General features: G+C 39.2%; 1 protein-coding gene across 1 annotated transcript in view; it reads left to right on the forward strand.

Moving 5' to 3' along the window:
* Positions 1-12,935, forward strand: part of LOC133378767 (ovomucoid-like) — a 31,659-nt gene that overhangs the window by 8,077 nt on the left and 10,647 nt on the right. The window contains exons 3-9 of the mRNA XM_061613392.1: positions 598-637; positions 2,984-3,111; positions 4,105-4,156; positions 7,869-7,984; positions 9,629-9,680; positions 10,222-10,349; positions 11,510-11,561. Of these exons, the coding sequence (XP_061469376.1) occupies positions 598-637; positions 2,984-3,111; positions 4,105-4,156; positions 7,869-7,984; positions 9,629-9,680; positions 10,222-10,349; positions 11,510-11,561 (568 nt within the window). The remainder of the gene's footprint in view (positions 1-597; positions 638-2,983; positions 3,112-4,104; positions 4,157-7,868; positions 7,985-9,628; positions 9,681-10,221; positions 10,350-11,509; positions 11,562-12,935) is intronic.

A 12,935-nucleotide genomic window follows, 5' to 3' on the forward strand; every position in this document is an offset into this window, starting at 1 on the left:
AGAGGAGGAGGAGGATTTAAATTTGCCCTTCTGCCAATAGGCTGCTATGCGGAGAGTGACTGTTTTAAGTTACTATATATGGTGGCTGTCACTATTTGACAATCCTTTCATTGTCACCAGGTCATTTGGTTCCAACTATTGGGCATTTCTTTCCATGTTACAACAGGCTTTTTGGTTTAATTGGTTTGCACTGGTATTAACAAAACCATTGAGCTGACCTTCTGCACAACACTGGTTCTTATGACAACTGCCACATATTACTCCAGACCAAAAGGCATCTTGGCACGTGCATCTCAGAACATAGCAAATGCTGTTTTACTCTGCTGTTACATGGGAAATCATTTCAGCTATTCAGAGAATATCCAAAATGTGACATTACATTTCTCCATTCATTGTTCTGGTCTTACACCATCAGTGAAAGAGAACCCATTAGTCAATGGGGGTAGGGGAGAGACAGGTTTGATCTTAAATATTCACCTTTGTAAGAGAATATGGATCTAGAAATAAAAGCATGTATATATTATTGTGGCTTATCATCATAAGCAGTTTCATCTTCATTGGAAAAATACCTACTAATTCCAGCCTCTCTTTTTCTAGGTGTGGAAGTGCTGTAGATCTGACACATGAAGGAAGATGTGTAAATATCATTTTTCTTTCACTTGAAATCAAATAATTGATCAATCCTTTATTATTTATCACTCATACTCATGCCTGTGACATTTTATTCCAATAACAGCTGAACAGAAGATGAACACACACACACACACACACATATATTGCACTTTGAATCTATATGTGCATGTAACTCCAGTGAGGCGCAAGCAGGTTTGATCCAAAATTAATTAATTCATTTAATTTAATTAACTTCCATCCAGAAGGATCCCTAGGGCACTTTAGATTTTTAAAAGATCAAATGCAATTAAATAAATTTTAAATATATTTATTTATTTTATTTTATTTGTATGCCACTTTTCCGCACAAATGCACTCAAATACAAAACACATTGGGACTGATTCTAACCCTTCTGATATCTGGCATTTTGCAGCAGTATATCCTTCCCAGTCCCCAACCCAATTCTCATTATAGTCATTGTGGTTGTTCCCATCAACTTTTATTCCATTGCACTCCTCCAGGGGTTGGCAAATTGGATGCACCATTGCCTAACTGCATATTCTTCCTTCCACCCAAGGTTTGCATATTTTTTCTCTGTCTAAAGTGATCACTGTGCTCTGCATGTGAGGGCCTCCTGCAGATACCATCTTATGTGTCCGTTCTGCACAACATAGGAACTGGACCTTTAGTGTGGCAGCGCTTACCCTGTGGAATTCCCTACCCTTAAATATTAGGTGCCATCTCTGTTATCTCTTTGGTGCCTATTGAATACTTTTCTCTTTCAACAAGCCTTTTAAGTTGAGACCTTATCCCAGTCTGTGTCTGTGTTGGAATTGCTTTTTAATATGTTTGTAAACTTTATATATATATATATATATATATATATATATATATATATATATAAAACACCTTTTTTTTCTTTTTTCTTTTTTAAGATGTCTTCAAAGCTGTTTTAAAGCTGTTTTGTTTTAATGTATTTTAAAGTCTGTTTTTACAATATTTTAAAGTGTTTTTAGTGCTCTTGTTTGCTGCCCTAGGCTCCTGCTGGGAGGAAGGGCGGGATATTAATTAATTAATTAATTAATTAATTAAGCAGGGGTGGTCCCACTCCCTCACACATGGAGGCACTCCCACATTTGCCACACTCCCAGGGGTGGAAAAACTCCCAACTCCCATCAGCCCCAGTCAGTATGGTCAATGGTCAGGAATGATGGGAGCTGTAGCCCAGAAACATTTGGAGGGCCGAAGGTTTCCTACCCCTAGTCTAAAAGCAGAGAGGGCAGTAACAGATGGTGAGGGAGTGTGATGGCCTTTACCCAACCTCCATTGCAAAGATATGCCACTTACCGGGAGGAAAAGGGGGGAGAGGCAGCAGAAAGGTCAGCATAGTGCGAATGCACCAGTGGAGCCAATCCAGAACTCCTGGTGGTGTGTTTGCACCATACCAAACTTCTAGCCATCTCACTACTCACACTTTCTCTCCCAGTCAGTAGCACCTTCTCTCCCAGTCAGTGCTCCATACGATGGAAGGTCAGGTAAGCACCGCTGCCCTCCCCCATTGTTTGCTACTGAGAGAGGAAGAAGCTGCTAACAGATGGCAGTTGACAATCTGCAATAGCTAATACAAACACACACAGAGAGAGAAATAGCAGCATCTTGGACATAAGCATGTTGGTTAACAATTTTATGACACAACCTCACAATGCTTGTTTTTCACCTAAGTAGTAACCCTTGGTTATGTCACTTTAGGCTGAAATTCAATCCCATTCAAAAGCCATTAAATAAATAAACAGATAAACTCAGCATGCTGGAAATATAAAGGCACAGAACTGAGAGCAACAGTGAAAGGATGATAATATGAACTTCATGTATGGGACAAGGAAAAAAATACCCCTACTACTCAAAACTATTATTTGTCCTTAAATGTGCTATTGTTATGATAAATGGCACCCTTGGAGCCAATAGCAGTGTCAATGGGTGGGTGATTTGTGGCAGGGAAACCCCTTCCCCATGTGCTGCGGTCTCCCTCACAGCTGCTATTTCTACAAGAAAAGCAAGCCTGGTATAGATGACTACATGTCAAACACATTGTCTAGCGATCTGCTGGGTGCCCTGGTTGATTACAACCCTCTTCCCATGTCTCACAACTGACAATGGAGGTGTTTCAGTGAGCTATGAAAATGTTGCAGTGCCTCCCTGTGTGAACACTCAGGAACGTGTTCTCTGCTTCCTCTTCGCAAACATCTCCATCTGCTCTTTCTCATAGGATGTTAGGATGGGTTTTATTTCACACTCTATGCCCATAACTTATGTACCTGCTAATGAATGGGTGTCACTGTCTTGGGAAAATATTCTGTGCTTGGTTCCACAGGATGAATGCAGTGAGTTTCTAGAGCCAGAGAAGGGCCACCCTCCAGTGTGCACAGCAGATCATGGGCCTGTTTGTGGCAGTGATAATGTGACATACCCAAACAAGTGTGATTTTTGTGCTGCCAAGAAGTGAGTTGACCAAGAAATCTTTGTGGAACTAAAAGTGATCCCTGAGAGTGCAGCCCTACATCAGGGGCCAGAATCCAGCCTGAGGTATTGATGGACTGACATAGGCAGACAAATGGTTCTTCAGTGAGGCAAGAAGATTGGTGCATTTAGCAACTTTTGAGCAAACAGGAGCCCAAATGGTCACTCTTCCAATGAGGAACTGTATCATCCATGCGATGCCATAAGCCAAGGGTGGGGAACCTTTTTCAGCTCAAGGGTCACATTCCCTCATGGGCAATCATCCAGGAGCCAAATATCAGTAGGCTACATTTAAGCCATGAACAATTTGGGGCTTTCTACATATGCATCTCTCCATCCAGGCATGTAAGAGGCATTAAGAACATAAGAACATAAGAAGAGCCTGCTGGATCAGGCCAGTGGCCCATCTAGTCCAGCATCCTGTTCTCACAGTGGCCAACCAGGTGCCTGGGGGAAGCCCGCAAGCAGGACCCGAGTGCAAGAACACTCTCCCCTCCTGAGGCTTCCGGCAACTGGTTTTCAGAAGCATGCTGCCTCTGACTAGGGTGGCAGAGCACAGCCATCATGGCTAGTAGCCATTGATAGCCCATTATCACAGTTCAAGGAAACTTTCCAGCCAGGCAAAGCATTCAAGGAGAGGGTAGAACAGAGCCAGTAAGGGATGTGGATGGGAAGAGCCATGGTGTGGGAAGAACCCTAAGAGCTGTATAGAGAGCCTCAAGGGCTCTAATTGGCCCCTGGGGCTGAGATTTCCCACCCCTGCTCAGTCATGTCATGAGGATTAATCAGGGTTTCATCTTCTAATTCTGGCAATGCCTTCTGGGAACAAGTGTCAAATCATGGAGGATGATGTTTGACTATGTCGGCCTGATAGATGAAAACATGTAGCTACTTTCTTTGATTACTTCAAATAAATACTCCCAAAGTTTAAGTCTTACTGAGAATTATCCTCTTGTGTGTTGCCTTGTTTTCTAGGAAGAGTGGAGGAACCCTTGAGATACAGAAAGAGGGAGAATGTCCAAAAGAGGTAGGTCTAGATTTTACATCTGCTACATTTCATGTTACAAATCTGAGGTCATCAGATAGAAAGTTCTTTTCCAGAGCTCCATCATTCCCCTAATCCTAGCACCACACCTGGATATGCTAGTGGTACCAAATAAATTGTCAATGTATAATAAACTGAAGTCAGAGAATAACTGAACCAAGCACTGATACAAATGGAAAATGATACATGTGCATGATACTTTGAAAGGCATGTGCAGGTCCAAGTGCCTGGCTAGGGTTGGGATTGTACAGTGTTGCTTCTCCCCTGGCTACTGGTTGGCATCTCATTTGGCCCTGGGCAGTCTAGAAAGCAAAGTATTTGCTTCCCTTTGGTTTACACTGGGACCCTCAACTTAGAGTTGAGTCCTGTGTGCACCCTTAGTTCCCTGCATGCCTTTTGTCCCTCTGACCCCATCAAAGTGTTTTGTTGCACCATGACTCACTAGAACAGAGAGAACCTAACAATCTCTTTCTGATACTGGATGTTTCCAATAGGATGAGAGCAAAGGAAACATGTATATAAAGTGCTGCTAAAATGTGTACAAAAATAAAATGCAACTACAAAAAGTATGAAAGTACAAAAAGATATGGATAAAATTGCTGAATTACAATGTTGATTTAGCTTCCATGTTACCTATCACAGTCTTCTACTTGTTTAAAACAAATTACTGTATCATCAATGTAAATCAGAATTATGTCCGTTTATTATCTTGCTTTCTGGAGTACAACCATGGATCAGCTTTTTTCCCCTCATGAATTCTTCCTTGGTAAATATTTCATTTATTTTCTAATTCCATGCCATAGCAAGCTGTTTAAGCCCATAAATACTAAAGATGTCCATCAGCTCTGTATGCAGCTCCAATTATAAGGTGAATAGGGGTTATTTGGATGATGGTTTCAAATTCTTGAGTCAGATTATGCTGTTAACCATAAGTTCTAGAAATAATATTTTCCTTTCATTTTCTTCACATATCTAGGGAGTCTTGCATGAAACAGTGTGGGTGTTCATGGGGTATGTTCTAGGTATGTAGATTGGAATGCACATAGGGCCCTTCCTCTATATTTATAATTTATTTTTACTTATTTAGTATATTTCAAACCTGCGCTTCATGGTAGCCAGTCTCAGGGGGAGGGGTATTATATAATTGAAACACTATCAGTAAATACAATCACAATTAAAATTAAATTAAATCACATGTGCAGGAAAAACCAACACAATCAAAACCCAAATCCACAGTAATCTTTAAACCAGAATGAGTTAAAACTTCCAACCAATAAACTGACTAAAATTAATATCCAGAATATAAAAGAAGAGTAGGCACCAAGTGTACCCTTGAGGAGAGAATGTTCCACAACTAGGGTGCCACAACTAAGGAGGTCCTTTCCTGCATTACCACATAGTGGACTACAAGAAGTGCCTTCTGTAGTGGGGACTACAAAAAAGATCTCCAATGAAGATCTTAGTTCATCTTCAGATATCTAGATCTAGTGGTAGGCAGGTGTGTGGCTAGTATATGAGGTGGGATTACCCATGCAGACCAGCTGATCCCTCATGAATAGGGATGTATGAACATGCTTCAATCTGTTTCAGTATTCAGTTGGACATTCACCTGATATTTGCTATTCTGCTGCAGTTGGCTTATTCTGCACAATTCTGCGTTCCATTTCAGATATATGTATCTTCTAATGCATTTTACATACCACACAATAGCCATGCATATTTCAGCCATCAACAGATATTTGCAAATCAGTTACCTTCCTTGTGTGTTTCCTTTCATAGTTAATGAAGTGGCTAATGGCTCATCAAAAAGCCATCTATGGCTGAAAATCTAACCATGTCTATTTAGAAATAAATCCCATTAAATTCAGTGGGTCTTACTCCCAAGTAAGTGGGGTTAGGATTGCAGCCTTTCTCACTACCTTGTGTTTAAGTTTAGTATAAACTTGTTGTCCTATCTTATTTCCCTCACTCAGCCATCATGGAAGGATAGTTTAGTTACAAGTCTAGAAAATGTGGAGGGGTGGGAAGGAAAGGAATTTTAAAATTAATTTTACTTTCCAAACAATGATTTAGGGTGCTTGAAATGGACAGTCAAATCCAGATGGTTCCCTCCACTTTGACAAAGAGGCCAGGACTTTAACTGAGAGATAGTCTTTTTCCTTGTGAAAAGAACAATAACGAATGATGCATTCCATCATTTTTTAAAATTCACAATAGGAAGCATATTAAAGCTGAAATCCTAATCGCACTTATCTGGGAGTAAACCTCATTCAATTCAGTGGGATTTCCTTGCGAGTGGATGTGGTTAGAATTGCAGACTTAGTGTATATTGGCTGCCTTTGGCAACTAACAACACTTCAGAAAGAGAAGAGATACTTGTATGCATCAATGAATATGTACAAATATAGCTTTCATAGCAAGTGTCCATGCCACAATGGGGGTCAAGGGGGCTGATGGAAGGAAATGTACTTGGTAGTCCATTTTTTATGGATTTTTCTGCTATTCCTAATTTATAGAGTGGATGGGTTGGAATACAAGTGCAGGTGTAGGACTTTCACGTCCTCACTTATTTGACTAACCTATATGAAAGCTAAGAGCTACCTTATTTACAAAAGAAAAAGACCAAACAAAGCACCTAATCAACTGGGAGTAATTTAGAAATTGTATAATGAATTTGTGGTTGTATTCAATCAATGATGCAGCTATAATCAATGTGGACACAATTACTCTGACTGATCAGAGACTGATGAAGGTGATACAGAAATCCTTTATGTGTAACAGCTAGGCTATATTATCTTTGTGAAAGTGTAGTTTAGAAAGGAAAGTTAAATTAACTGACTGTAGAAAAGAAAAAAGTCAGCAGAAAGCAACACTTGTCGGTAGTATTTCAGAGAGTAAAAGCAGCTGAAAATATATTTAGTGAATTGAGGAAATCAGAAAGTGAGAGAAAGTGTTATGGCACCTACCCTTTGGAATTCCTTCCCCTTAAATATTAGACAGGCTCCATCTCTGTTATCTTTTTGGCGGCTACTGAAGACCTTCCTCTTTCATCAAGCCTTTTAAGTAGAGACCTTATCCCAGTCTGCGTCTATGTTGGAATTGCTTTTTAATATGTTTGTGAAGCTTTTTTTTTTAAAAAAAGTGTTTTTTAAAGATGTTTTGTTTTAATATATCTTAAAGTCTGTTTTTAAGATGTTTGAGAGTGTTTTTAGTGTTTTGTTTGCCGCTGTGGGCTCCTCCAGGGAGGAAGGGTGAAATATAAATTTAATAAATAAATAAATAAATATTGGGCATTGTCCCATACCAGAAAACAGGTTGAGAGCAATGGGGAAAGGGGAGACACTGGGGCTGGAGCTGGTCACCATTCTAAATAAATCTTACCAGTTTCCAGCACAGTGCCTTATTCCAGTCAACCTCATGGATTAAACCAGTTGCAACTCATAGAAAGAAAGAAAGAAAGAAAGAAAGAAAGAAAGAAAGAAAGAAAGAAAGAAAGAAAGAAAGAAAGAAAGAAAGAAAGAAAGAAAGAAAGAAAGAAAGAAAGAAAGAAAGAAACTGATACTTTGTTGTAATTTCTTTCTCTATGATATACTTGCTTCCAAGCTTAATATACTAACATCTATGGCACTTCTAAATTATATCCTCATACTATTTCAAATAATAGTTTGGTTTATATTTTTTCTTTCTTTCTTAGCCATACGTCTGCAGTGACCACTCAGAAACAGAGAAATGCACTAATGAAGACAACCCTGTCTGTTCTACCACAGCAGTGACGTATGCTAACAAATGCCTCTTCTGTGTAGCATGGAGGTTAGTGGATTTAGTTTAATACAACAGCCACAAAAATGGAAACTACCTGATATGAGGCTGTATAATCCAAATTATACAACAAGTTGATCCTGTACTTGAATGCTATGGGGTATGTCTCTAAGCTGTGGCATTCCCACCAGACAGAGATGTTTCTGGCACATTCATTGTATCGCTTTTATTGGATGCTGAAGACACACTTCTTTAACCTTGCCTTTGATACCTGAGATATGTTTTTTAGGACCCATCCCATTCTTCTGATTGTCAATCATTTTAACTGATTTTTATACAGTACTTTTAAATTGTTGTAACCCTGCCCAGGGACCTTATGGTGAAGGGGGGGTTAGAAGAATGATGAGAGAGAGAGAGAGAGAGAGAGACTTATTCCCTATCTGGTAAGCAGGGTGAGATAGGGGTTGGAGCCATGAACCAGGTCCCTCATCCTTTTAGCCCATGACTGCTTGATTAGTGACTGATTGCATTATTCTTTTCAGGAAAGATGGAGGCACTTTTGACATACAGCATGAGGGAAAGTGCAAAATAGAGGCAAGTTCTAAATGTATGGAGTACTTGTAAATGCCATGGGTAAGGACAAGTCTGCATTCTCAGTGCTATTTTGCTTGCTCTTTCATGGAACATCATTAGGGATATAATTAAAATGCTGCATTGTAAAATTGTGTAACTCATCATGGATTTTGTTTTCATGAAATATTCATAGGACAAGTGTAGTGCATTTCCAGAGCCAGGGAAGAATGAACCTGCTGATTGTCCAAAGGACTATCGCCCTGTCTGCGGCAGTGATGGTGTGACATATGGCAACTTATGCCTTTTTTGTGTTGCCAAACGGTGAGTACACTTGTATTTACCAATGTATGGAAAGGTAGTAAATGACGTACAGTAGTAGAGCTTCTCCCGTTGAGCTTCTTGAAGGATATAGGCACCTCACATAAGCAGTTTAAACCAATGGAACTATCCAAGATGGTTCCTTGATACATCTTTGGATGTTAGAGTGCAAATTATTCTGGATTGCCTGATTTCTGCATCCTTGTTCTCTATAAGGCAATCCCAGGCATGCCTACTGAAAAGTAAGCCCATGGGTTTCAGTGGGACTTACCCCCAGGTAGGGTTGGGGAAGAAATTTGATTCAGTTCATATTTCAAGGTGAATCTATCAAATTAAATTTTCTGAAACAATGTGAGAAGTAAAACAGCCATCCTTCAAAATTCACATGCAGCTGAATTTTGTGGCGCACTTCTCCAGCCAAAGAATGCTTACAAAACTGCATATATTCTATATTAGGGGGATATATTCTGGCATATATTAAGGGAAAGTGTACATAAAAATGAATATATGAGATATAAAAATACATTATGAAAGGAGAAAGTGTTTGCAAAAATGTGTACATTAGTCAAAACTGCATGCAAAAATGTGTGTGTTGAAAATGCTGAAGAACTATGAGGATTTTTTTTAAAAAATGGAAAATTGCTGCAGAATTGTGGAGAACTGAATTTAAAATTGGAAAAATGAGAAACTAAGAGAACCAAAACTGACAGATCATTGTATCCCTTCTAACCATACTCCCAGGTAAGTATATAAAGATTTGCACCGTCAGTCACTTGAACTGCAACCTTGTTTGTTTGTTTTTAGGGCAAGTGAAGGTCATTTAACCATTATTCATGATGGTGAATGTGAGCTAAAGGTAACTCTCACTATGGGATCAAATCCTCTTATATCTATTGTGCTTCTCTTAAAAATATTCTGAATAGATTACTTTAGCCTAGTAGCCTTGTACCCCGTGTTGCTTAGGAATTCTAAGAAACCAAAAAATCTGTAAGGTTTTGAAAGATTCAGTCCACCATCTTGATTCAACATGTTGTCTAATTGTATCCAAACATAGACAAAAACCTGCTCCTTGATTTCAGGCACTATCATACAAAATTTGGTTACAATATCTTAAATGCATAGTGAACAAACAACTTTCCAAAATAAATAGTTAATGATATATCATGAACCATAAAAGCTTGACTGGAAGGCAAAACAGCAACCAAATTCTATATTCCCTGCCTAGTTATCTCATCCCAAAGGTTCTTAAAGTCTCAATTACAACATACCACGGCATGTGCTTAAATACCACGGGGAAAGTCAAGTCTGAATTCTTGGTAGTGTTCTTACTCTGCACAGCATTAAGAGTATAATTAAAATTTGTATATATCACCATTGATTTCTTCATGGAAATGAAGGACAAGTGCAGTGTATTTCCAGAGCCAGAGAAGGATGAACCTTTTATGTGCACACTGATATATAATCCTGTTTGCGGCAGCGATGATGTGACATATACCAACTTATGCTACTTCTGCAATGCCAAAAGGTGAGTACATTTATTAACCAATATATGAAAAGATAGTAAATGAGATGTTCTGAAGAGCTTTTTGAAGGGCACAGGCAGCTCACATAAACTGTTCAAACCAAAGGAATCAATTAAGATGCTTGTTTCTTGATATATCTTGGATCCCATCTGGCCTGGTAGTGCTGGTTTTTAATACTAGGTTGGTTCATAATAAGATCAAACTCATGTACAATTTAATTAAGAATGAGGGAGCTGGCATGGCATGTATTTCTGAGACTTGGCCAGTGGGCTGTGTGGAGTGGGTTTTTTTCATGATTCTGCCTCTCACCCCAAGCAATTAGGATGTGGGGTGCTGCAGGGCACTATTTTCTCCCCATTCTATGAAGCCATTGGCAGTAGTTATTAAGAGTTTGGGGACAAGGTATCATAAGCATGCTGATGACACCCATATCTATTTCTCTATTACTTCTGAGTCAGGAGTGGCCATGCACAACCTGGACCAGTGTCTGGATGCAGTGGTGGGCTCAATGAGGGCCAATGAACTGAAGCTGAACCCAGATAAGGTGGAGGCACTGTGGATGTGTAGTTCCCTGACCTAGAAACTGGGAAATCTGCTTGTTCTATATGGATTTGTGCTGTACCCTAAAAGGGGACCCAAGTGACTGCAGTTGCAAGTAGTGCCTATGACCATTCCTAGACTGGGATAGCCTAGGTGCTATCACAGCAGAATGTTGTGGCTAGGTTGCTCATTAGGACTACCTACCATGCACATATAACACTGGTACTGTGGGTTTTGCACTGGCTGCCAGTTAACTATCAAGCCAAGTTTGTGTTAGTTTTGACCCATAAATTCCTAAACAAGTTGGGACCAGGTTATCTCTGAGTCCATCCAGATCAATGTAATCTACAGGTGGGGCCCTTCTAACTATACCACAGCCAGTTTTTGGAAAAGGGCCTTTTCTGTCGTGACACCAGTTTTGTGGAATAAGTTCACTATGGAGATGAGGCAAACACCAATGGAGTGCTTTCATAGACAATTGTTACTGATATATCTTTGGATGCTACAGTGGAAATATCTGTTGTCTGTACTGCCTGATTTTTGTGTCCATGTTCTGTAGGGGGCAATCCTTTGAGAAGTAGACCCTCACTTTAGTGCAACTTAATTACATTTCTTTTTATAGGGGAAGAGAAGGCAATCTAACTGTTGTTCATGAGGGTGAATGTAAGCCAAAGGTAAGTCTCGTTAGGGCATCACATGCTATTATATTGCATAGTCATAGTCATCGTCGCAGTAGTAGTTCTTACCCGTCTTCAGGGTGAAGTCCAAGGATGCCTTAGAACAGCCTTTCCCAACTACTGGGCCACCAGATGTTGTTGGACCACAACTCCCATCAGCCTCAGCCAGCATTGCCAATGCTCAGGAAAGATGGGAATTGTGGTCCAACAACATCTGGTGGCCCACTAGTTGGGAAACGCTGCCTTAGAGCATATAAAACACAGGACCTTTAAAACTGCAGTAAAAGAACACACTCATATTCCCAATACAATAAAACAGAGTTAAATCTATTGTTCTTTTCTTTAAAATATTCTTTATAGATTATTTTAGATGATAGATCATGAACTATGAAAACTTGACTGGAAGGTAAAACAGCATACTCTGAGCACCTTGTACCAAGTCATTCAAAAATTGCACAGGTAGCTTTAGAATTAAATTGAATATTAAATTATATATTTCAACTTCACACCCTCCTATTTCAACTGGCATTTCATGAAATCACCCCTTATTTTCCAGTTCTCATTTATACAGATTTTTACTAATGTGTCAGTAAGGAAATGGTTAGTGTGGAGTCCATTGGTGGCTGTTGACGTCAAGGCCAGATTAAGGGGGTTGGGGACAGGGATGAAAAGATCTGTCAGTTTCAGTTCTCTTAGCTTCTCATTTTTCCTATCTTAAATTCAGTTTTCCACATTTCTGCATCAACGTTTTTTAAAAAACTTCAATTTTCTTTAAAAAATCCTCATTAAAATGCTCCAGCATTTTAGGGAAAACTTCTAACAAATATATTTTTGTGGGCAATTTTGACTATTGTACACATTTTTGCAAGCAATTTCTCATCATATACTGTAATTATTTTTTGTATGTTATTTTGCATGTTATTTTCACTCATATTCATTTTTATGCACACTTTCCCCTAACATGTGCCTTTTTGTAAATATTGTCTGGTTGGCGAACTACATTGCAAAATTTGAGAAAGTGTGAATTTTGAAGGATGGCTGTGTTTCAATTCTCATATTGTTTCAGAAAGTGTAAATTTGATAGATACAGCTTGAAATGGGAACTCAATCAAACTTATCACTCATCCCTAGTTGGGGTTCCTGGTTCATTTCCCAAAATAGGGAAATTTCCTCTTTTCTCCTCCCCCCCCCACAAAGGAATGCAATAAATAAGGTACCACAAAATAAGTCTTGTAGTACATTAAAGAGTAGGAAGTTTATTATCCCATAAAGTACTGTCAACTACAAAAAATACTGTGAGCATTTGCAGTTCTACAACTCTCAGCACACACATCCCACAATTTGCCACTCTTGATAGCAAAAAGAAAATTC

This window comes from Rhineura floridana, chromosome 3 (assembly GCF_030035675.1).
Source record: "Rhineura floridana isolate rRhiFlo1 chromosome 3, rRhiFlo1.hap2, whole genome shotgun sequence".
Taxonomy (NCBI): domain Eukaryota; kingdom Metazoa; phylum Chordata; class Lepidosauria; order Squamata; family Rhineuridae; genus Rhineura; species Rhineura floridana.